The following is a 25,778-nucleotide window of genomic DNA, read 5'->3' as shown; positions in this document are numbered from 1 at the left end:
AGAAGAGATGTCAGCCATGCAAGTGCTTCTTAGGTGTGTCTATACTGCCAAATTCTTGCAGTCTCTGATAATCCATATTTATTTTACCCTTTTCAGAAAGAGAGGTGCACTAAGAAATGGGAAAGTTTGGAAGTGGAATTCTGGATGGAAAGAATGTGAGTAAAATTCCAAAGCTGAAAGGTATAGATCTTCCAGGGAGTAATAATATCTCAGAGAAAGAGGAACTTCTTCCAGCTCTTCCTTCCAGCAGTGAGCTGAAATTACAGCTTCAAACTTTTTTTTACCTTAACTTCCCCAGCTAATTCTGCCTTTCAGTGTATTTCATACAAATCTTACCTTCTGTTCAACATGTATATCCTGATTGTGGAAACGTAGTAACATTGGCACGATGTGAGAACTTGTACACAAGATGCATGTAAAACTTAACAGAGGTGCTCTTCAAGTTGTTAATATTAATTGAACACTGTGGTGTTTCTAAAGACCAGAAAACTTGTATTATAATCACAATACATACATAGAGTTATGTAGACAGTATTAGAAAAGTCACCCATTAGGTGATAGCTCAGTTAAACTGAAAAAACACACAATCAACTAATAATAAAATTAAGACCATCCCCTCAAAGTGATAGTCAACATTGTTTGGAAGTGAACAAATCCCGTAAGAGAAACTTCATCTCTCTTTTAAATGCTATCACAAATTTGGTTGAAAAAACCCCTGAACTACACGTTCTGGAATATTTGAGCTTAGCATTACCAAAAAAAGGAATACAGTCCAGTCAAAACTGACTAGCTGCATGATTAGAAGAAGGAACTGTAAATAAGGCTTCTTATTCTTAAACATGGAAAAGCTTCAGAAGAAAATCCCTGGTATTCTTGGCTAATTTCTCCCACAGCGAAACTCAAGAAAATCTATTTAATTTATCTGTGAGAGATACCTTAAGAGATGGTATAAGCATCTCCTGCAAATGTGAAAGCAGTCACAGTCAGATATATGAAAAGGGCAGAATGAGATGCAGTGCTTGGAAACTGGATTGAGTAGATTCAGACTAGAAATAAGAGGAACATCTTTCACTATTCAGGTTATAAAGCATGTGAGGGATTCTCCACCCTTGGAAGTCAAACCTAGTTATTTACATTTAAATACATTCTACAGCTGAAATAGAAGTTTTAAGGCTGGAAGTGGTGCTTGGTAAAATAGCCTGGCCTTTGCAGAAAGTCAAAGATTATATACTACATAACTTTAATCGTCCTTTCAGATATATGAAAACACTTACGAATGTGTGTAACATAGCGATGTTGGAGTATTGGCCTTAATGAGAAATGCTGTTAGTAGAGTCTGTAGGTTACTCATAGTATTAAATAACTACATCCATTCAGTTACAGACCTAGGTCTTACAAGGTAAAATGTCTGGGACAAAGACTTCTATTACTTACCTCTGTGTTTTCCAGTCTTACATATAGCACAGTGGGAGCTAATTCTTACTTGCCGTTCATTTGTGATCAGTTGTAAATTATAATTTGGAACAGGCAGAAATGTCTTTCCTAATTAGTATATGCAGAATACATTAATAGTAGTCTTTGCTTTCCCCAAGTCATATGGTCATTTGTTAATAGCAGGACATGATTCCACATAGACCAATATGTCTTTGTTCTGCTGTATCTTAGCAAATGTTTTTAAGCATTGGTATTTTTATGGGATCTCCTGCCTTTCTTCTTGTTTGGCTACTACATTTTGGTTCATGTGCTTAGCAGGTGATCATGTATTACACCTTTTAAAAACTAAATTGTGATACTATCATAACTATATGCAATTTTAAGCAGGAAAGGTCATAAAAATACTTAAAAAAAACCAAACCAGATACTCACACTGCTTTTGATTGTTTGGCTTTTTATTCTGTCTTTTCAGTCCTGGCCCTCCAGAGCACCTCATTACCAATGATGTCCTAGTGGTAAGGTTCACAGATGAATTTATCTTAGAGTGACTTTTCCTTCATTTTGATTCTCTCCTCTTCCCCCCAGCCATCTGACATTTTATAGAGAGAACAGAAGCTACCATGATACATAGGAGCATGGTGTGCATTATGAAGTGAAAGATGTGGGATGATTCCCATTTGTTAGTGGCTTAACTGTTGCCCTCTCCATGCACAAATAGAAGCTGTGTTTCTTGAAGTCCTCAGGTATCACAGTTTTCAATATTTTTCCCAGCTGTAGTTTGTTAATGTTGCAGAACTCCATATTTGCTGGTGTTCAAAGTGAAAACTGCTTGTGTTTCATGTAATACAGTACGGCACTTGGCAGGAAAAACAAAGGTTGTAAAAGGGATGAGTCTGTAGAAGGCAATAGTAAGTATTCAGTGTGCTTATGACTGGAAGGTTATCTAATGTAACAGCTTTTTGGGAAATGAGTTTTTTAATAAGGAGTTATTTTGGTTGTTGAAACACAGAGTCCTCTTTTGGTATTAGTCAGCATGTGGTACATTACCTATCTCCTTGGGCTGGCCCAGCAGCTAAGGAGTACAAAGTACTTCATGCCAACCACTCCAAGCCTGTACATGATTTCCAGATGCTAGCCTTTGATACCCCTGAGGCAAAATAACACATATTCTGTTCTTTCGCCCTCATTTTCTGTGTGAGGCATAAGAGCTGTAATGATTGGCATGTGTTGTTCCTGAAATAGCTTGGAAAACTGTCCTGGCATGAGTTATTAAAGGTGAACTGGAATGACTCAGGTGGAGGGTAGGGTGGAATAAGTCCATGATCTCCCTACATCAGGACCAGCAAGAAGATGCCTTGTAGACTAATCACTGCCACAATACACAGAAACTCATCATCAGGTGTTTTCCCCCACCCTTCCTAAATAATTATCAGACATATGCGTAGCTGTTTGGGCAACAATATGTTTTACAGAGTTTCCTGATTTTGGGATAACTTGAATGGGTATAAAAAGCTCTAGCAATGCACCACTGTCTGAACAAGCTAGTTCTGAAGCAGCGTCACTGGGCTACTGTCCTGGGATAATGAGCTCTGAACTTACTCTGGTGCAGCTGGATTTCTTCCAGCATTGAGACCAGTTTAGTTGGCTCTGTGTGATAGGTGATCATCTGCATGACATTTCATGATTTGCTGCAGATGTGGCGTTTACTATCTTCACACTTTTCCACTCCTGTCATTTACAGTCCCGTGAGGTTTGCTGCTTGGAAGTGCAAGTGGACATTAATGAAAGCAGGAAATATTTGAAAGGTATGCCAATTTCTCTGTGAAGCAAGAATATGACCAGATCAACCCTATCATAGTCTTTCAGACCCAGATGGAGGCACTTTAGGATGCAGAGGTGACTAAGAATGTTCTAAAGACAAGAAAACATAATGCAGCGAAAGTCCCTGAACTGCCTCCAGTTCTAAACATGGATCTCTGTGTCTTTTCCTTGAAGCTATCACGTTTGGACACAGTAAACTTTGCTGGTAAAAGTATGAGAGAGTGCTGACTCTGGAAGCACTCCAAGCTATGGGGTAAAGGCAGGAGTACCAGTTCCTGTGCTGTAGGAGACTTGCCAGTGTGATAACTTATAGAGGAGTTACCACAGAGAATGACTCCAGCAGAAAGTTTGCCAACTTTGTTAGCTATTTTGCCTGAACAGCGGTATTATTCTCTAAACAAACCCATTTTCACTAGAGGGTAAAAATCTCGTGCTTACGGTGCCTGCATCTCATGAGGGAACACAGAAAACTACAGAGGACACAGATACTTTCTACTTCCATTGTGTGAAGTCTTGGGAGCCAGTTCTAAAAGTCAGGCTGCAGGTAAGGGGCTGTTCATACTGCTTGCTTATTTCCAGTGTCATCAAAACAGTAAAGAACTGGATTGTTTCTATTCTGTGAATAAAAAACATGCTTTTTATCCTCTGTAGAAAGTTTCTGATAAGGAAGATGACAACAGCAATTTAAGTGACACCTTAACAGTACCACTGAAATTTCTTCCTGTTGGACATAAAGTGAAAGTAACCCTGCCTGTAAGACATGTAAGTTCTTCACCATTTATATGATATTTTGGAGGGAAGAGTAGAGTAACCCCCAGTATTTAACACCACAACATTTAAAAAAAGTCAGTTAGTAAGTCTGAGTGAGAATTTTGTGTAAATACAAGTTCTCTGTGAAAAAGATTATTTTTTTCAGAGAAATATCCATTTTCTGTCAATAAAACCAATTATTGGGAATTCATCCTGGCCAGTTTTAGATGCATTTCAGATAAACCTCTGCTGTCCTTACACAGTTAAAGGAGAATATTCAATACCCCTAGCAAGGCTTTGGGATGCCCCACTGCTCTTTATCAAGCTCAGGTGGCTAGCTTAGTCTATATAACTAAATTTTGGATGGCTAAGATGAGTTGAATCTTGCCCTCAGAGAACAATTCTGTCACATTCTTCTATGTGTACAGTCATGATGGTAACTGTTTGAGAGATACAACTCTAAGTTGCTTTAAAAGCAGGAGTAATGCTGCTGTGTGGCCAGATAAATCTGTTAACAATAGTCAGGCATCCTTTCACAGACCTTGCAGCAAATGAGAGGCAAAAATAAGAGAAGAATTTCTCAGCAGGCTTTCCTGTAAAGATAAGGGAGAATGAACATCTGTTTTGCCACTAGTGATTCCCCACCCCTCTGTTTGGACTCTCTTTTACCTCCAGTAGCTTTTTGGAAGGATGCAGGGTGGTAGTGGTGGGGCATTCGAGAAGGCACTGAAATCTGGATTTCAAAACTTCTCCTTTTCCCAGTCATTCACATTCCTGCTGTCATTTCTTTATTTACAGAATGTGCCACTGCAGTTGTACCTCCAACTCAATGATTGGTAGGAGGACTATTTTTTTCTCTAAAGGTTTTATTGCTCTTTGAACTGTGAATTCTAGAACAGAGTATCCTTTATTTAGATACAAGGAATGCACAGGACTAGGGGCAAAATATAACAATAGTTAAGTCACCATTAAAGAGTCACCACAAAGGATCAAAGTTAAATGTCCTTGGGGGAAAAGAGTCACACCAAGATGCCAAAAAAAAATTATGAGAATTTCAAACAGTGAGGAACTTAGTCACTGAGTGTCCTTTGCATTAAAGAATCAAAGACTGAGATTGGAGTCTTCTTCAAAAGCGACACAGAAGCGGGAAGAAGACAGAGGGAGAAGGGAATCTGAAATAAGCAAAACATCCAGAGTCCATAGGTTACTCAAACCACACAGGTATTCTTAAGAAAATAGGTTTGTGGCTCTGGTGATATCAACAGAAAGAAGTACAAGCTAGGGAAGACAAAATGTTATGCTGTAAAATAATGAGACAGACAACAAATAAATCAAAATCATTTGAATATCTTTTTCATTGTCCTGCTTCTGTATAATTCTGTGGTACAAATCTCCATGAAGGACCTTGTTAGGTTCAAGTCACCCTTTGCTCAGAAATTATATGAAGCAGAAATAGAAAGGATGCAGCTTAGAAAGCTATTGAAAGACACAAAGAAGCCTTTTTTTTTTTCATATTTGCTATCCTTAGCTGGCAGTAAAACTTACACTGAAACATCAGAAAAGAAAGAGACCATGTAGAAGCAAAGCAGTTGCTTTGGAAGCTGCATTTCTGTCTCTAAATCTGAACAGTGAATCATGATTTTTTATGATATTTAGTAGACTGCAGTTGCTGAAAACAGATCCATGTACATTTTAAACATCAATCCTGTGACTCTGGATTTATTTCTGTTTCAGCACAGAAAAACTAGATGTGCGCTTAGGGTATGATCTGTGCCAAGAAGAGCAAGAATTCTTACAAAAAAGGAAGAGAGTGGTTGCCAGTGCCCTGAAAAAGGTTCTTCATCTGGAAAGAGATCTACATGGACATGAGGTCTGTGAGTTGGAATCCAAGCATGGGGTATGGGTCTATTGAATTAGGAAATTCCCCACAAAATTTCTAGTACTTTTTTGCATGTTGATGACAAACCCACTGATTTGAATGGCAACAGAACAGAAGTTCTCAGTGTGGCATACCCCATACTCATCTAGAATTCAGCTCAGCTATTCATGCCTCCATTCTTTTCCATGAGTCAAATTCCCAAGGACATAATATACCACGCTTCAAAGCCAGTTTCCAACAGTGTGATGCAGTGGGTCAGCAAGATAGGAGGCACTGGTTCATTGCGTTAGAAACAGTCTAGCCAGACAACCCCAAACCAAGTAGGAAAAAAGAAGTATTTCAAATTCACCTCATGTAGTTATTTATGAAACCATTGTAATGTCCCTTCTTTAGGCTTACCCTTTTTTTCAGTTTCAGAACACTTTTCACAAGAAGCCAAAATTCTTTAGGGTGAAGAAGGAGCAGTTTATAACAAGCTCCAGCTGAAGTATGTTTTGTTGCCGAGATCCAGGGAGAATTTTTAAGTGAACATTTATTTCTTGCTGGAATTATATTTGTTGAATGGAAGCTGTCCAAAGAATAATTTTGTTTGCTTATTATATTTTTTCTGAACTCTAGGATTTCCTTGAATCCATTCTTAATTACATTTATTGCAATTTTTGTTATTTGTAATAAAATCATATCATTATCTGTTGTTAATCATTGCAATTCCAATTATAAAGAACAAGAGGAGGGAGGAAGGAAGGTTAAAATCACTGCATATTCAAACTCATCCAAGCTTTGAAGTTAAGGGAACCCACTGGATATCTGGAGGTTAATTTAAAGAAGGTACTGGCAAAGACTGGCTGAATGTTGATTTAATTTCATTGTCCTCCAATGAAGTCTGCCGAGGAAAGAGCTGTAATTAGACTTTTCCAAGTAGGCAAGTGAGTAACTTTTTAAAGATAATCCTTATGTTTTGAACAGGTCCCAGTAATAGCTGTTATGGCAACAGGTGGAGGCCTCAGAGCAATGTCAGCTATGTTTGGCCACCTCTTAGCTCTTCAGAAGCTAAATCTGTTGGACTGTGTTACCTATCTTACTGGGGCTTCTGGCTCGACATGGTGCGTATAGAAAATTAGATTTGTATTTGGAATGACTATGACACTACATTTCCACACAGTGAGAGAGATGCATCTCTTTCAAAGTCTTACATTGTTAATAAGTGAACATAATTCCCTGGTAAAGCTACTACTGTTGTCTCTTGATCATAACTTCAGTTTAGGCTTGCTGATTCTCTTCTTTGATGAAAGTGGCTGGATAAATATAGTAATTTTCCAAAATAATCCACATAAATGGATTATTTTCTCACATTCCTCTTCCTTAGGACCCTAGCAGACCTATATGAGCATGCTGACTGGTCACAGAAGACTCTGGAGGGGCCACTTAAGGCAGTAAAAGAACAAGTGACGAAATGCAAGCTCAACCTTATGTCTATAGAGCATCTGAAGTATTATCACAAGGAACTTGCTGAAAGGGCAAAAGCAGGACATGTGTCATCTTTTACAACTCTGTGGTCACTTGTTCAGGAAATGTTCTTACATGAACGGGTATGTACATGGTTCTACCACACATTTGGGAAACACTCATTTTCTTTAGAGCTTTACTCCTTGAGTGCATGACGTAATGTGTGGAACAAATCCAAAGTGACTGAGGCATCCCAGTGTGATTTGTTAACAATGACAGAGGATCATAGAATTATAAAATCATAGAATAATCTGGGTTGGAAAGGACCTTTTAAGGTCATCTACTCCAACCCCCCTGCAATGAGCAGGGACATCTTCAACTCGATCAGGTTGCTCAGAGCCCCGTCCAACCTGACCCAGAATGTTTTCAGGGATGGGGCATCTACCACCTCTCTGGGCAACCTGTGCCAGTGTTTTACCACCCTCATTGTGAAAAATTTCTTCCTTATATCTAGTCTAAATGTGCCCTCCTTCAGTTTTAAACCATTACCCCTTGTCCTGTTGCAACAGGCCCTGCTAAAAAGTCTGTCCCCATCTTTCTTATAAGCCCCCTTTAAGTACTGAAAAGGATCTTGTAGCCAGGATTTTCCAGGGCAGTTAATGATTTGAAGGTGCCTCTGTACTAGGGTGCACAAGAGCTAGCAACTTCAGTAGGCAAACTTCCTGAAAGAACTCGGCAATCCCCCCTGAAAAGTCAGGTCTCTTAAAGTCTGTTTCTAGTTGGACACTTAAGAGCTAGAGTGATCTGTCCTCATGTGAACATTAGTCTCAGCCTTAGTAAAGATTGTGGGATGCAGGCAATCAAGGCCCTTAGACATTAATGAAGAGCTTACTAGGTATCCAAAAGGCAACCAGGAAGGAAAGTGCAGGAACATGAAGGAAGAGGTCTCCTAAAAATGTGACTCACAGATTCCTCCGGATTGTAAAACATCTGTTGTCTATCCATACTCAGGTAGATTGTGTCAGTGGTTTTGCCTTATGTTCTTCCAGAGTTTTACTGTGATTTCTTTATCTCTTTGATTAGCCAAGAAAGTACAAACTCACAGACCAGCGCAAAGCATTGGAGCATGGACAAAACCCATTGCCTTTCTATGCAGTCCTCAATGTGAAAGAGGAAAAGTTCAGTACTTTCAAATTTAGAGGTAAGTATTTCTAGAGTTTCTTCTGACTCTGAGTAGGGACTGCAGAGAATTTGGAGGGAGGGTGCATGTGTGTGGAGAATAAAAGGGCAATACATCTCTTGCTTGCCCTGGCTATGAAATGCACCTGTGAAATGGCTTTGATGGTTCCTTAGTTTGTAGAGGTGCTGTGAAATGTAATTGTCACTTCCCTAAATACTACACTGATGAGGGTATGAAAATGGAGTGGAGTATGATTGCTGTGATGGGTGTGATATGACACCCTTTAAATGGACACAGGCTACATTCAACAAAAGGTATTAAACTGCGCAGATACTGGAAGGAAAAAACAGTACATACATTTGGTTAGGTTTATAGTTACTGTTCTACTGCGATACATGTACAGGACAGCTTGAGTCAGGAAAATGCATGGCCATGCCCACACTATGACATTTTCTAGTTTGGAGCTGATGTGTCTTCATGCTGCTTTATTATATTATGTAGACTGACAGGTTTGGGTTAGTAGAGGTTTTGTGCCATTGATTCCTTGCAGGTTGGATCATACTTGCATGTTGTGCATCTGATGCTCTTGATTTAGAGGGGCAAGTGGGATTCCAGAATCTTTATACAGAAATATAAATCTAAGCTTTTGAAGCTAATGTTAATCTCTTTCTGAGGTGAAAAAACTAGTTCCTTTTGTATGCAAATCATCTCTCAGTTGTATGGAACTAGGCAGTTTGCAATACAAAGCTACTGATAGTACAGAGCTGCTGAGACAAGCAAGACCAATGGAGCTTGTGGGTAGCTTTAACCATGGGGGAAGGTTTTGTTTTCTTATTTTGATTACAGTAAACATGCCATATGTCAATTCTTTTGTAGAGTGGGCGGAGTTCTCTCCTTACGAGGTGGCCATACCAAAATATGGAGCCTCCATTCGTTCAGAATATTTTGACAGTGAGTTCTTCATGGGAAGGCGAGTGAAGAAGCTGCCAGAATCTCGAATCTGCTATCTGGAAGGTGACCTAGCAGTGCAATATAGTTAATCACAGCATGGTAGAAAGCATAGTACTAGCTAGCCACTGGTCTGTGTACAACACTCCTTGCCAGCAGGTCTGCTCTAGGTCTTGAGTCAATGGGCTTTTCATCCCTTTTGTACACTTCTGCTTCTTTCCTCCTATCCTCCCTTTTAACCTGGGCAGATTTGGGAAAATTGCAGCATGGTTCCCCTTCACATCTTCTGAACCAAACAAGAAAATGGAGAAGGCAAGTTGAGGAAATAACAAGCTTTTCTTCCCTAATCAGTCATCAACTCTTCAACTTCACCAACTATACTTCTAGGCAATGCATTGCTGGGGTAGAATTGGAAGGAGCTGAAAATAAAATGTAACTCATCTAGAAAACCCCACAAAGGTGAGAACCATCTGAGCCTTGTGGGTTGAGAATGGTGTCACTAATCATCCCTGCCCATAAGGATGAAGGAAGGACAACAACTGCTTTGGCTGGCAGTTCTACCTCTAAAGGCAAAGAAAAGGTGAAAAGCAGTCAGACAGAGTAATCCATCTGCCTCAGACAGATTTTAAATCCTTGTCAGAATTTTAGCTTTTGATACCAAAACCAAGGGTCTGGTGGAGACAAAAACTATATTTCTCTCACTGTGAAGTCTGCTAGAGATTGAGTTTGTTCCTCGTGAGTACCTGGCCTGGGTCTTAATGACAAAGGATAGTATTCTCTTTTCCAAAAGCAGACTCGCATATGGAGTCAATTCTATTTTGATCCTGGACCAGTTCAACTCCACAGAAACAAAACATGTCTAAAAGGAAAAAATGTGTCTTAGATCAATTTAAAGAATAAATCAGTTTAAAGAAGGGCCTTATGTTTATATGGCTTCACTATGCTTTCAAAGCATGCTTTCTTTCACAAGTACACAGTAAACACTCTTAAAACATCACCTGGGTGACTGATGCATGTTACTTTGTTACTCTACAGTGAATGGTCTGTGTGTAGTTATTCTTGAGAAAGAGCACTGAAGTGCTGACACCATTATGTTAGGACTCTGTGAGACCTGCTGCTTAAGCTGTGTCATGACAGGGTCAGTTCACGTGGGCCAATAATATGTAGCACAGATACTTGTAATAGTCAGTGGTTGACGTGTGGTGGTGCAGTATTTTTCCCATGTGGTTTGACTTGCAGGTCTTTGGACAAACATCTTTACTAGGAATTTGCTGGATGGCTTGTACTGGTCCTCAAATTCAAATGAATTCTGGGAACGATGGGCCAAAGATATGGTAGATATAGGTAAGAGTTTCAAAATCAGTAATTGTTTTTGACCAGGCAGTGCTTCCTATTCAGGAGAGGATTAAGAAAGATACCTTATTGCTACTGTTTGTGAATAATCTCTCACATGTTCTCCCTAAATTGCTGCATGTCGTGTTGCGTCACTGTGGATCTTCCAGCATGATTTTCACCTGTATCAGAATGGTCACTATGTGATGTTTTCATCTTATTTTATTTTATTGTTAACCCAGAGGCACACTTCATGCTAGTTACAAATGTTTTAATTTAAAATTTGCTCACGGTCTGTTACATGACTGCAAATGAGAAGGGTGGCTTTTACTTGTAGGCAAAAGTACAAAGCCAGTGTGTCATTTGAAAGAATAAAAGACAAAAGCTGTGCTTGCTTTGAATAAAACCAAGTATCTCTTTGTTTAAATGGGGTTGGTCATGTGCATATGTTTTCAAGCAAACTGCAAGGAACAGGGAGGGGAGGGACCCACAGGAAGACAGCAAGGGCAGCTAGCCAGTAAAGGTGCCTGGCAGAACAGATTACTGATGTTTTTTCTCACAGTTCCTTCTCTATTTCAGAAAAACATTCCCCTGAGGATGATGTCACTGTCATCGAGCCTCCATCTTGTTTGTCAGGGAAGTTGTATGAAATGTTTCAGGACATTATGACCAAGCGTCCACTACTGGGAAAGTCTCATAACTTCCTGAGAGGCTTAGAATTTCATAAGGACTATATCCATCAGAAAAAATTTATTGAATGGAAAGGTAACTGCAACAAAGAGTTAGCTGCAGTGTGCAGGTAACATCTCAGATTTTTTTTTCTAGACTTTGGAAATCTCATTTTTAAAGATATTTTCTCAGGGTTTGGAAATCTGCTGAGATGGAACTATGTTCATGGTGTCTGTTTCTTTAGGGTAACAGGTTAAAATGAACTAGTCCATGGGCCAGTCTTTCACCTCCTGAAGATATCTGTAATTTGTGTCAGAGCATGCTCTTCTACAGTAAGTTTGTCACTCTGCATAGGTACAGTAGTCAAAAGGTTCAGAAGGGGTAGAATCTTTTGAGGTCAAGAAACAAAGGTAACACTGGAAACATAAAATAGCAAGTTACTATGAGGATCAGATGAAGGAAAGGATGGGCTGCAAGCATGTAGTTGCCCATATGTGTGCTAATTCTGCCTGATGATTTATCCATCCAGAGATCTCTAAAGAGAGATCTTTCTGAAGGGTTAAAGAACGCTTCAGAAACAGAAATACCAAGATCCAACAACAGAAACTTAAAGCCACATAGGTTTAGACTGTATATATTAAACAAACAGGATGCATATATGTATAATGTATATGTATATGTATAATGTATAAATTGAACAGCAGTTTTCTATGGCCTGCGCTCTGTAGGCAGGCAAAGTAAACAGTCATGATAGCTTTACCTCAAAATCTATGAAACGATCTATGAAATGATAGCAAGATGATGGAGCTGAGGTTTTGTGCATCAGAAACCTTCCTGTAACCCCAGCGTCCTCATTTATTCCATGAGCAGGTAGCCATATGGGAGGACCCCACATTACTAAGGTTAATTTGACTTTAGCAAGAAAACATGTGTTCTCTGCCTCCTTTGAGTCCTTCTCTTTGGCAACTTGTGTTTTCTCTCCCCTGTTTCATGCAAGTTACAACACTTTTTGTCCCTGGCTGCCATTGCTATATGGTTTGGTGACAATGGCAAGAGATGGTGGAGATTTTCTGTGGATTAGAACCCACAGTTGCTAATTGCTTTCAAAATATTCAGTAAACAAAAACTCCATGTCCTGAAAGAGTCTGTTTGGAGAAAACCAGTGAGAGAAGGAGAAAACGAGTAGCATAAAAAGGATGGGGGAGAGAAGGAGCAAGCGAGTAGCTTAAGAAGGTGGCTGAAGGATAAAGTTGTCAGTCAGTAAATGTTAAAAAAAGATTTTTCCTTGTATTTGCTGACTAGCAATTTTGTAAAGGCAAATGGGTAGAAGCAGATTTCAAGGAGGATTTGGAGGAAAAGAGCATAGGGACGCCAAAGACTACCTCGGGTAGATATTCTACAAATAAAGTAAAACAAGTGGAAACCATGAAGTCTGTAGTGGGAAAAGGGAAACTGAAAATCTGGAGTGGGAAAAATTAGAAGATTTTCTATCCTCTTTTGGCTGCCTGCATGAGAACAAGCCAAAACCAAGTTTGGATCCATCTCTAGGAACAAGAGGAGATACCAGCTCTGTGAGCAGAAATTATAGTCTTGTAGTAGGTGAAGTCTTCAGAATGTAGCTGTGTTTTAAAGGTCCCTGCAGCTCAGGTTATCTGACACATTAAAACAAGACTATAAATGCCAGGTGAAAAGCCTAATTTTCACGGTGAGAAATTTGAGAACTCATAGCCAGGAATTAGTGTAATGCATTTACAGTAGGATTCATGCTTTCAAGGGAATTCCTGAGGCAGGACTTCTTTAAAGTCCCTTTTTGGGTGTGGGATGGAAGATGAGACTGTCCCCAGGGAATGTCTACTTCCAGTTCACATACCCAGCCATGAATAAATGCTGCACAGTTCCATCTCCATGATAAGAAAATGGGGGTAACAGAATTTCAACTAAAAATACTCAGCAGGCCAAATAAAACTAAAAAGTATGCTCTGTTTCTTCTGTGAGGGACTGCAAGCAAATGTCTCTCATTACAGCAGAATCTGTGAATTCCCAGCAGCCATGAATGCTAAAATAAGCAAATAATTTTGTAAAGACCTGACAGTGAGGGAATGGAAAAAATATGAGTTATTACTTTGAGCTGCTGTCAAACATTCCAGGCTATGGAACAAGCCGGAGTTATTCTGTGCAGTTTAAATCAACACTACAGAATGAGGCCAAGGAGGCAGAGGGATCAAAAGAAGTGAAAGGCTGGAACTTACCTGCAGTATTTCTGTGATCAACAGTTTCTTAAAATACCTAAGCACAAATGATTTAAGACTCAAGAAGTCTGCTCTGGACTTTGCTTCCTCATTTTTTGAACTTGAGGAACACTCTTAAACCATTATTTTGATATTTAAAATCATGGCAAAATGTTTCTTATTCCAGGGGAACAATAGTGGACTGATTGTCTACAGGGCAGGCTGGTGGGGTTGCTAGCAGAGAAATAAGAGTCTAGCTATCAGAAATTGGCTTTAGATCTCAACTTGCCAGTTGGTATAATCCCCTTTTGGCTCCTTTTGGTGTTGATGTGAGGGTATGTTAAAAAATATTAAAGCAATATTTTAAGCTGTTGGTAGGGGATGGTGTGTCCATGATGTGGTGGTTTTTTTCAGCATGGCTAAGATAATTTATATGAGACATCACTGAAAGCAGGTTGAAGTCAGATTTTTCACACTGGGAGAGGAGTCTAATCCTCAGAATGTAAAAGCAAAAAAAGAGCAATGCAAAAGTGCAGTGATGTACTGCATTTGTTAGATTTGTTGCTACACTCTGAAATTGTTTTTGTTGTTTGCATTTTTCCCAGTTCTTAGGGGAAAAAAAAAAATCCGCTAAAGTCTGTATTCTGTGAAAAATCACTCCCCAGAGCAGCTGTGAGGCCAGTGGAGTCTCATGGCCAGCCTTTGGGAGTGTGCCTGGGCGCGTGTGGTAGCAGGCCAGAGGTGCTCAGACATGCAGTTTGGAGGGCATGCTCCTGAGGCCATGTTTGTGGGCTCGCCTTATGGGGGGAGGTGAGCCTGGTCTTGAGGGCAACCAAAGGGCTGCCCTTAACATGTAGCACAGTCAGAATTACTGACTCCTCCTTACCTACCAATGCAGCACTAACTATATTCAAAATGTTTTTCAGACACTGTGCTGGACTCTTTCCCTAACAATCTGACACCGCTGCAGAAATATCTTTGCCTGATAGATGTTGGCTATTTCATCAACACCAGTGGTGCAGCACTTTTCAAGCCAGAGAGGAATGTAGATGTTATTATCTCACTTGATTATGGTTTGGGGAATGTGTTCAAGGTGAGAAGATTAACATGCTCTGCTCCTTCCAGCCCTGGTAAAACTCGTATTATTAAAACTTTTAAGTAAGTGGCTGTCTAAGTCTTGATCAAGAGCAAACTCAAGAGCAAACCAGTCACCATATCTTGGAGGAGGAAAGAAACTTCCTTCAGGACTGGAACTATAGAAACTGTTAGGCTCTTTCCTCTATAGTGGATTGCAACATACACTTCCTAGGTTGCTCAGGGAATTGCAATAACAATTGGTTGCTGGAGACATGGCCTTGGTCTCTCCTGGTCTGTCCTCGTGACAAATTCCAAATGTGGCTTTTGGTCATTCTCTCTATCTATAAAAAAGGGTGATAAGAAGCATCTTCTGACTTATGGTGAGATGTGGCAAAAGGTAGGATTATACTGTGACTACTTTGGACTACACAGTCACTGCAGAGTGATTCTTGGGACTGAATTAAGTTGCCATAGTATTTCTATGATACCTCAGTAAACCTTATTCTTGTCTTAGTGTTAGCTATAAGGCAATGACATTCTGTGTCCACAGCAATTAGAGATGACATACAAATATTGCAAGATACAAAAAATCCCATTCCCCAAAGTGGAGCTAAGTAAAGAAGAAGAGAAGAACCCAAAGGAATGTTACGTGTTTTCGGATGCAGAGGACCCCAGAGCACCCATAGTAATCCATTTCCCCCTGGTGAATGACACCTTTAAGGAATTCAAGGAGCCTGGTAAGTTCAGTCAACAAAGCTATACTTTTTAGTTGAATTTGGGCCATTTGTCTTTCCACAGCATGGATCTTATTTGTCCTTTGTAGCAACAATTTTAAGCGAGGGCACAGCCCTTGTATGAGTGAGACCATCCTGTCTTCTACCCATCATGGACATACATGTTTGTCTCTTCCACTGGGCTATGAATGAGCATACCCACACATCTGACAGGCCAGATTCAGGTTACTGCATTCAGCTCAAAGTGCATGAGTTTCCACCATGGCAGAGGAGAAGGAGGTGTTAACTCTTTTCCTGTTAACCTAGGAATGTTAACCTTCTCAACAAAACCAGGATTATGTTCCCTGGGTACAGAGTGAAGCTGTATCTCTTATCCAGTAAAACATGATGCAACAGAGGTAGCTGAGGCAGGTCCCCATGTCTCTACTGATTAGCCTCCATGTCCTGCTCAAGTGGTAGGTTAGCAAACCACAGCAGACTCACTGATGTTGAGTAAGACACAGGACAGAACAAGGCTTTAAGCCACAACTCACACTGCAAGGCATACCAGAGAAGGCAGCACTTATAATGGTGAGATGTTCGGGAAAAGGTAGGGCCAGAATTCCTCCTCAATCTGGAAGAGACAGAGAAAATCTGCCAACTGCTTCTTCCCTCAACTTCTCCCTATCAATTTAAGGCCTAGCAGTAGGCAAGCAGGCTTGGCACTGATTACATCTCCCATACTCTCATGCCTTTGTGCCAAGCACTATCTAGATGGAGAGAATTAGCAAGTCTCTCCAGCAATAAGAAGAATGATGTTTGTGGCCCAAGACTTAGACCAGAAGGAATGGGCACGTGGCTGCTAACAGCTGGGTCAAGTAATTCTGGTGTGAACATGTTCAGAAAAATAAATAGTAGGACGTGGAGGGCATGCAATGTTTAGTTGGCATAAGGGTAAGAAGCATAAAAGTTACTGATTGTCCTACCTTGGCCTAGCCAAGGTGTAGGTACAGCACCGTGGGAGAAGGAGGTTATTTCCTTTACTAAAAGGCAGTGAATAGAAAGAGCTGCCAGAAAAGCTCTGTTAGTCTGTGGTGTACACAAGGGAAAGCCTGTATTAGCTCATAGAGACGGACTTTGTCCTGTGCATGCTAAAGAGCTTTGTACATGAGTTTGGCAGCCCTGTGCATATGATTAACAGACAGCAGGACCGTAAGTTTCCCAGATATCATAGATCATATCCTTCCTCCCTTTTTCCAGGGGATTCAACAACAGGCATGGCTTTGCTATGGGGCCATATGCAGCTGGGTTGGTTCTGTGTGGGGGGCCCAGCAGGGCCTGGGAAGTGGGGTCTGTCCTCAGGTGTTGTCTTTGAATGCAGGCATGAAGTAGCAAAGGCCATGCTAGAACAAGAGATCCTCAGTATAGACTAGGTTTTTCTATCTTGTGGGATACTCTGCAAAAATCAGACAGGAGGTATCTTGGTGCCTGTGCTGTCTGACTTCCTTAACTTGAGACCTTCCTCTGTGCTGGAGCTCTTACAGCAACGAATGCTGAAGTTATCTCACACACCACCTTTTGAGTTATCAGGCCATGGGGAACCTCTGCTCTCCTTTTCTACTGCTCAACACAGCAAGACAGAGCATTCACTTTCCTTCCAGCTTTACCCAAAATAATATTGTGGTACTGGGACCACAGCAAAATGGAGGCCTCTGAGGGAACATTTGGGGAAGGTTGTGAATACCAGTGAAACAGGTTAAGTAAGTAAAGCTCCTTTTCTGCTATGATGTTCACCAATGCTCAGAGAATATGTGCAGTAAGATACACACCAATAAAATAACATTTAGAAACTCTATGGATGAACAGAGGAGATACCCACTCGAGGGAACTAGGCTTGTTAGGTGGAGGCTGGAGATGGTCCAAATGGCAATGTGCAGTGAGATATGGCCATTGAGCATTGGCTAGCTAGCAGGTAAAACATGTAAGTGTTTTAGAGTCTCTCTGAATGAAAGATGGATGAGATTATGCAAAGCAAAGCACCCACTGCAGCTTCTCAGCGCTCCAGGCTCAAATCTGTGAGCTGTGACGCTCACCTGCGTGTCTCTGAGCAGACGGTGGTTCATCAATCAAGCTGACAGCCAGCAACTGATGTGGGTGGTTGGGGGAGGAGGGACCTTGGCAACCTGCTTGCGTGGATTTCAAGTTTAACAGTGGAGCTTTTCATTTCTAGATGGCTGAGAGACACCTTGTGGAATGTGGGTACTTATTTTTCTTGCTTTTAACTATTTAAATTCTAGAAAAGAGAATCAGCTTGTGAAGTGTGCCCATTTACAATGCAACTATAGACTCTGCTCTTGTGTGCTTGAGGCAGATGCAGCTGTATCCGGATGTGGACAGCACAGATAATACGGCTCTCTGAATACTGGGAGGCTCAAGGAAGTAAAAATTGGACATTTTTAATACCGCCACTTCTAGTGACAGCCTGTGCTCAGCACCCTGAGATCACACTGCCCAGAAACCACTAGGTTAGACTAAAACCTGCTATGTCTCAAGCAAAATTCATGTGTCATTTTCACGCAGTTCTGGTAGACATCGTAAGGAGTATCTCAGCAGTCTGTTCGTAGCCCCACTGACGGTCATCTCACAACATATTTGTGGTTTGGGTTTATTTCGTTCAGACTGTAAGGAGACAGGTAAAGACAGAGAAAAAAAAAGTAACTAAACATTTTGTAGAACCATAAATATGAGGCTGCTGAAATCCCTGGTGGAGGTAATGATTCCTGCCAGCCCTGCTGGGGCATTTCCAATGCTGAGCTTTAGCAGGATGGGGAGGGAGAAGCGGGTGGGAAAGCTGACCAGGAATGGCTCTTTCAAGTTGGGGCAGGGGCAGTCTTTCCTGGAGACTGTTTTTAACAGTGGATTCTGCCAAGTAGATCAGTCCTCTCCAACACCACGTGTTTTGTGCTCCAGATTCAGCTCACTGTGGTGGCTTTTGTCTTTCTCTGCAGGGGTAAAGCGCTGTCTCTCAGAGATGGAAGAAGGCAAAGTAAATCTGGAGAACAACTGCTCACCCTATTACCTCATTAGGCTAATCTACTCCTCTGAAAATTTTGACAAACTCGTGAATCTGAGCAAATACAACATCCTCAATAACAAAGACCTGCTCCTCCAGGCGATCCGGAGTGCCATAGAACGGAGGAGAAGCGGCAGAACTGGGAATCTCTCCAGCCACTCTGGAGCTGGATACCGCTAGGCTGGGTTTTTGCACTGTTCCCCACTGAAGGCTACAACAGTCACATTACAACACATCACAGTCACATTATAACATGTCACAGTCACATTACAACAACATCACAGTGCACATTATTTGCAGGAAACTGAGGAAGCCTGTACATTTCTTATCTTGCCTTGTTCAAGTTCCTAGCTTTCAAAAGGGTTTATTTAATGTCCTTCCCCCCCGAGTTTTCAGACTGCAGGAGCCCCACACTGTGGTCTTAATTGTTAATAAATTAGGTTCCTGGTTAGCAGAGACCTTCCAGGATCTCCTCGATGCTATAGAATATGGTGGTGGTGATATAGTGATGGTAGTTCTTTGTATGCGCCTGTCCCCTCAATCCTGAGCCCATTGTCGGTGTCTTTTCAACGCTTTGTTACAAACCAAGTCCTGGCCATTTGCATTCAGTAATGTCCAGATTTTCAGATAGGCTGAGCAACTAGAATTTGCACTGAATTGGTGGGCTCAGCTTTGAAGTCAGGCCAAAGAGTCCTATATATCTGTGCACAACGGCCAAACTGCAACGTGGACATTGCATTTTGTCTGGCCGATTCCCCTTGCTGATTTAGAAATTATTCCTTTTTTCCATTCCCCTGCAAGAGTTTGGCACAGAAATGCTGCTCCAGACTGCCACGAGGGGGGCAGTTACATTTCAAGGAGAGAGGACATTAGCTGCAGGGAGCGAGTATGGTTCTTTCGAACGTTGGCTGGAGGAAAAATCTGCATAAAGGTATCAACGATTATATTGATTTATACGGGTGGTGCCTTTATGCGTTAACGTGTCAAAAGCCTGAAGCAAGCTTTTGACCCCAGAAACTTGAGGGGAACAACTACCATAGACTTAAGTACATTTAATTTAATAATCATGACCAAGGCAAAAGCTGGTGCTCCTTCATGTAAACTGAATGTAGAATAACATAACTTGTTAATGGAGTGCATAGCCATGGTATTTTCACACCCAGAAGATTTTTTTCCCTTTGCAGTGTTCTACCTCTAACATCATAGGCAAGGTATTTTTAATAGCTGCTACACTAAAATAGAGCTCAAATGAAAAAGAGGAAATTCTTTATCACACCTCCTTGCTAGAGGAAAATATTTGGAAAAATGACTCCTGGTTTTCATTTGCTTTGGAGTGCAGTGAAAGACATTGCCTTGAACTAGGAGCTTGGAACATCTTTATAGCCCTCCACTATATTAAAAAGATGGTAGAGAAGGTTGGTGAGCAATCCAAAACAGAACTCCACACAAGTCAGAGAAGTTTCCAGACTTCATAACGCCAAAGGATTTGGACCTGCTTCTGGCTTATTTAATCCATATTCATCAGGACCCTCAAGGAAAATCTTATACATTTCTTCTGTGTTGGAAATTTACTTGATATCTAGAATCAGTTTTACTTGAAATCCAAAATAAGGTGAAGAAAGAGAAACAGGGGCCTGCCTTTTTGGTATATGCAGACAGTACTCAAGCTGAGAGGGAGAACATTTACAAAAGGCTTCATTGCCTGAACCCTGCATCCACTAAACGCTTCTGCTGCTGCGAGCAGTGGCAAGGAATAAGCCTCAGCAACATTCCTTGTACAATGCTTATTTGCCGAGCTAAGGAACACCACGCAAAACCTGCAGGGTCTTAACTGGAATGCAACTGTACAACTGAATTCAGACCATGAGACGATAAGAACTAATCACATACCGGCTGCAAGAAAAAAGTAAAGAGCCATTTTGAGTCGAAAGGTGAGATGGCAGTGGGGGGCTGTCTCAGAAGGGGGGTCCTACCAGCAGGATCTGTTACCTTCGTGTAGGAGAGCAGCACGTCCTGGCACCGTATGCCGTGGTGTAGGTATATGCGCACGCAAGCACGGCGGCTGCGTACACATGCGTGTATGGGGCGTGCACTGTTTTCATGCTCCTCTGGCTGGTCCTGTAAAGAAACCCCTTCCTATAACCTGCTTGCACAGAGCAAAATCTGATTCCAGCGTGACTGCGAAGAGGCTGCGTGCTCCCACGTCCTGTGGCCCGCTGCATCCTAACAACTGGGCTCCGGCGCTTGGCCCCACAGCCTGTCAGTGGTTGACCCCCTGCTCGCCTCGGCCGGGCAGTGGGAGCGGGAAGGATGGACGAGGAGTGAGTGACGCCATCGCGCTGCCCGTCTCTGTGCCCTCACTGTGCTGGCGCGCTCGCGGCATTGAATTATTGCTGGTGTCTTCCGGCATTGTGCTAGGTGCAAAGGGCTGAGCTGGAGGAGAGGGCTGGGGGCTGAGCAGCTTGTGGGGAGCCCAGTAATAGCAGCTGATGGCAGCGTTGCTGCTGCAGTGGTTGAAGGACTCAGTTGGGTGAGGGACGCTGGTGTTCTCCGCCACGGACTGGGATTTCTTTTGACACTGAACCAATATCTAACTGAAGCTGGAAGGCCTGGCCTTTCGGGAACAGAGGTTCAGGGCAGCCCCTGCCGAGATACAGCGGATTCGTCAGGAACAAGACCACCAGTGACGTTATGTAATTGCCTTTCGTTTACCTATCGTCCATACTGTAAATGGGAACACCGTTTTACCTCATCTGCCTAATTTTTCTGCTCTGCTGCTGCAAAAAGATATCCCTGCTCACGGGCTACAGCGAGCGATCCGTAACCCTCGTGAACCTTGGCAGCACGTGCCCAGCAGCGAGACAGCTCAGCCACGCTGAGAAAATCGGGTCTCCCTGAACGCTCCACAGGCCGGTACCTGGGGCCTGTTCGGTGCGTTGGCAGCGCGGCTAGTGCGGCCAGAAACGCCCACTCAAGTGTGAAAGAGCCAAAAAACCCCCGGGGTTTTCAGAGAACCCACGGTCAGTGGGAGATTAACTTTTCTGAGGGACTGTTAAACGCTGTTGTAGAGCGGGGGAGGCGGGAAGGTGGTGTGACTCCCCCTTGGCCAGGGGAACTGTCGCCCGGGGTTGTGCCAACACGTGAAGTAGGGCCAGGGACTGCTGTCCAGTCTTGCAGCCAAGGGGCAGCGACAGGCATCTGCCCCTTGGTCTCCTTGGGGGCCCCCCTGGAGCCTTAAACGATAATAGTTTTTTAAAATATATTTTTGCATTTCAGAGACTGAAATTATGTGAGGACTGTGTCATTGCCCGTAAGAGGGGTTTTGTTTGTTTGTTTTGATTGGGTTTTTGTTTGTTTGTTTGTTTTTGGAGCATGGGATTGAGGGAGTAAGTTGCTGGCCTGAGAGTGTGGCAGGAGGACCCGGAGGGCATTTGCGAGGGCAGCGGCTGCGGGAGGACTCTGCAGGGTGGGGGGACCCACACCTGGCACAGTCTCATCCACGCAGCTTGTTGGGAAGCGGTGGCTGGCACGTGCTGTCCCCCAGAGCACACCTGGGCTCTGGTTCAGAGCATGCTAATTTGCACAGCCCAAACCCTACGAAGCTATGGAGATGTACGGCTGATCTGCGCTCAGGTCTGCTCCTTGCTCCTTGTTTCCTTTAGGGTGCACGTGGAGTCTTAAGGGAACGGACCACGGAAGCGTCGTGTGTTTGTTCCCCAAAGGTTGTGTGTTTGTCCCTCGTCCCCAGTCTTGCCGGGCCTCGTGCCCCACGCTGTCGAATGGCTGTTTGCACAGAGCGCATGAAAACAAAAGCAGGCACTGGGAGGAGAAAGCTGTCTCTCTCGGCGTCTCACCATAAAAAGGTGTGTGTGAAAAGGCACATGGCATGCTTATAAACTGGGCCTTGCTCTTCTGCCATTATGTGTGCAACCTGTGCAAAAACCGCATCCGAAATGCACCCCAGATCACTGCTCTCAGGTGAACGTTCTGCTGGAAAACCCCCACAAATACAGAGCTTGCTATCTGCTGCCAAACGCAAAGGAAACAAAAGTTTGTTCTTATAACTGTTAGCCACTCTTTATAGGAATTGCTTGCTTGTGTCTTTTAACTGTTTAATAATATATTAATTAAAAATAAAATATTGCAAAGGAGCACCAGACCCATGAAAGTCTTTATGCACTTAAACACAAGACTACGTTTTCCCCAGCTGTATTAGCACTACTTAACGCTAGGTGCCTGCTGAGTACTTCGTAGGGCAGTTACTGGTTTCAAGACCGGGTGGAAAAATCAGAGAGAAGATGTTCTGCTTTACAAAGGCATTGAGAGCCTGGAAAAAAGTGGGACAAAATCTACCTCCTGTGGTAAAACCCTCTTCAGTGGAATGGCACAAGGCAGGGCAGGAAGGCAGTTGTACTGAGCCACAGCCAAGGCACAGCTTTATTGTGCCTCCTTGTGATTTGACTTAAATATATACGGTAGTCTGCTTTCACTGAACTTTACTGTTATCAATTAAATGGTGAGTTTAAAATACCTAAGTTAAAAAAAAAAGGTTTTTTGTTGTACAAGCAGTTAAAAATGATCAAAAATAAAGGAAAATGCACCAGTTTCCCATTTACTTTTATTTGCTGTATTTTTTGTGACAGGCAGAGGTACAAAGAAAAAAAAAAGTAATAATTACATCACCTTGTTGGATGCGAGTGACTGATCTGAATCAGTCTGAACACAAATTTAAACTCTAGATGTCACATGTACCCATGAAGTATTTACGTAAACCTGGTGCTATGCACTTTCCTTCCCTCCCACTGGAAAATTAGTCAAGGCAGAGAAGAAAACTGGAAGCAAAGAGCAAGAGCCATGCTTCAGGCTGGCTAAAAAAGGACCGAGGCTGAAGTCCTTGTCAGAGGAGTTAAGGATTTGAAGCTTTAGTTTCCACTTCTCAGGGAAGAGCCCCCAGCCACTACACTCTTCTGGGTTAAAAAAATGCCATTTCTCCCCAGCTTCGTGCTAGGTAACTTTTCTTTGGCTCAGAAACAGAGATAAGTAGGGGAAAAAAAAAAGATATTCTTCATCATGATTGCACAGTACTGTCCCTAGTGGAGCCTGAACTCCAAACGGTTGCACCAGCAGATAATTAAGCAAAGAAGGGCTAAACAGGCCCCACACCATGCTGGGGGGTTCATCTGGTCACTCCGTCATCAGCCTCAGGAGCCTGGGCTAAGTCTGGCATGGAAGGACTTGGGTCTGTGTCTCGGGTGAACGTCGGCGGGTTATTTTGTGACGCACCAGGAGTCTTTCTTTTCCCTTTTGGATCTGCTCTGCTTCATCCCGACTGGTGAAAAAAACGAATTCAGAATCAGAGAGCTGAAACTTGCTTGCTACAAAGCCACTGCGGGGGGTGGACCACCAGGTGTGAGAGCGTTTGGTCTCCGCACAAAAACACATGCCCAGCTTTAATGGCATGCCTGCCACTTCCCTGTATTATTTATAGGCATGAGGATTTAAAATACGTGAAGATGAGAATCCCAGCTGAACCCTCTTGCATATCCAGGCTGAGGCACAGTAAAAGAAACCACAAAGTCACCAGCAGCCCTGTGCCACATGCTGTTCTTCCCGGCTTGGACTTCTCCCTGGAAGAGCACTGGCAGTCGCACCTCTGCCCGTGGGGAGGAGCTACGTTTCTAAAACCACACTAATTGCTAAGTTTTCCCTTCTTGAAGAGAGAGGAGGAATTTACTGTCCACAGCTGCTAACAATTTCCAGGTATAGCACAACGCTAACACCCCATTCAGATAGGACCTTTCAAGAGAAAAATGACCTTAAGCAGCCCTGGTGTATAGACAAATTGGTTTTGTAGTGGCAAAAGGGGTGGGGAAAGGAAAGAGTAACAGTCATTTCAGGTCAAAACCTCCACTTCCCAAAACAACCAAACCTGTCTAACCTACAGCGTACAAACAATCCTGCTAAACTGTTCCTATTAGCGTTTTTAATTGGTTTGGGTGCTGTGCCGTGACTAACGCCAGTAACATGCCCCAGGACTGACCTGTGCCAGGTGGAGTCCTCCAGGGACACGCAAGGGCTGGGTCTGGGGTGGAATTAGGGCATCGGGGTGGTCAGCAGAGCTCGCTGCTGTGCTTGCACATCTTCCCTTGAAAGCTTGGGGCATTCAAAGATGTTCTGGGGAAAAACATGATATTCATAAACATAGAATTATATTAGATAGATAGGGTTTTGGTTTGGGTTACGGGGGGACAGATGAACTTGCGTGCTTGACATCTCCATGAGTTTCTTCATTTCACATGCTCAGGGTCCTTGGAAGAACAAAATCTGCAGCTCCTGGCTTTCACCCTCCCAGAAGAACAGGTACCGTGAATTTTCTTTTTGTGGGAATGCAGGGTTGGAGCAGTCACATATGTCTATCCCAGATTTCCCTGACAGAAATGTGTAACAAACATTCAACCCGCTGCACCTCTGCAATGCCCCATGTTTAGGGACACAAGGGTTTTCCTAAAGCCTCAGAATGATTTTCTGTTTGGTACCAGAGGAGGGAGAAAGTAGGCAAGAGTCCTCCCTCCCAGAAACGGCACGCAGCTTCATATTATAGTCCCGCTGTGGAAGAGTATCATCCTATGTATGTGGCCAGGTCTCTCAATGCTAATGCCAATATATTCTCTTCAGGCAGCAAGATACCTTGGGCAAGGAATTTAGCTTTCTGCTTCAAGCATTGACAACCAATTAATTGATACGAGTACTACAAGTAGCATTAAAACTGTAACTGTCTGCAGTGATAAACTACCGACCAGTATATGTTGCAGCATGACAAATCCAGGCAGAACCTTGAAAGAGCCATGGGCACATGGAAGCAGCAGTTTTAATGATGGTAATGACATTGTTAACAGAAAATATAAGCCACATTCACGGGATATAAACCAGTTCCTGAAGATACGAGAGTTATTTGCAGGAGAGAGAAGGAGAAAATTAAGTATCCAAGCATGGAGCACAATCAGGTTAAGACTGGAAAGCCAAACTGCTCTCAGTGCCTGAGAGAAAACTACGTGACATCGTTGCTTCAGTTTGTTCCCAGCTGATTCCTGGCAGCCGGCACTGTCATGGTCAAAAGATACACGGTCAAAGTAAGTCTGGTAATTTTATCTTTGAGCCCACTACCCCCTTCCTGCCGACGCGTCTCAAGGGAGGTCCGCACAGCACGGTGTGCGTCTCCCCTCGGCCT

At 42.6% G+C, this 25,778-nt stretch overlaps 1 protein-coding gene across 1 annotated transcript in view; it reads left to right on the top strand.

Annotated features, from left to right (window-relative positions):
* LOC309405394 (cytosolic phospholipase A2 beta-like) overlaps positions 1 to 18,730 on the top strand; it is a gene marked incomplete at both ends in the record, with an annotated part of 29,099 nt that extends 10,369 nt beyond the window's left edge. Inside the window, 16 exons of the mRNA XM_082000164.1 lie at positions 97 to 155; positions 1,907 to 1,949; positions 3,176 to 3,239; positions 3,672 to 3,799; positions 3,907 to 4,017; positions 4,804 to 4,841; positions 5,740 to 5,875; positions 6,851 to 6,987; positions 7,251 to 7,473; positions 8,414 to 8,531; positions 9,387 to 9,524; positions 10,698 to 10,802; positions 11,370 to 11,555; positions 14,614 to 14,780; positions 15,315 to 15,501; positions 18,486 to 18,730. Coding sequence (XP_081856290.1) covers positions 97 to 155; positions 1,907 to 1,949; positions 3,176 to 3,239; positions 3,672 to 3,799; positions 3,907 to 4,017; positions 4,804 to 4,841; positions 5,740 to 5,875; positions 6,851 to 6,987; positions 7,251 to 7,473; positions 8,414 to 8,531; positions 9,387 to 9,524; positions 10,698 to 10,802; positions 11,370 to 11,555; positions 14,614 to 14,780; positions 15,315 to 15,501; positions 18,486 to 18,730 — 2,085 coding nt within the window. The remainder of the gene's footprint in view (positions 1 to 96; positions 156 to 1,906; positions 1,950 to 3,175; positions 3,240 to 3,671; positions 3,800 to 3,906; positions 4,018 to 4,803; positions 4,842 to 5,739; positions 5,876 to 6,850; positions 6,988 to 7,250; positions 7,474 to 8,413; positions 8,532 to 9,386; positions 9,525 to 10,697; positions 10,803 to 11,369; positions 11,556 to 14,613; positions 14,781 to 15,314; positions 15,502 to 18,485) is intronic.
* Positions 18,731 to 25,778: the final 7,048 nt, after the last annotated feature.

This window comes from Phaethon aethereus (genome assembly GCF_964289735.1).
Source record: "Phaethon aethereus genome assembly, chromosome: 5".
NCBI classification, from domain to species: domain Eukaryota; kingdom Metazoa; phylum Chordata; class Aves; order Phaethontiformes; family Phaethontidae; genus Phaethon; species Phaethon aethereus.
The sequence above is the reverse complement of the archived record's forward strand: the minus strand, read 5'-3'. Positions and strand labels throughout refer to the sequence as shown.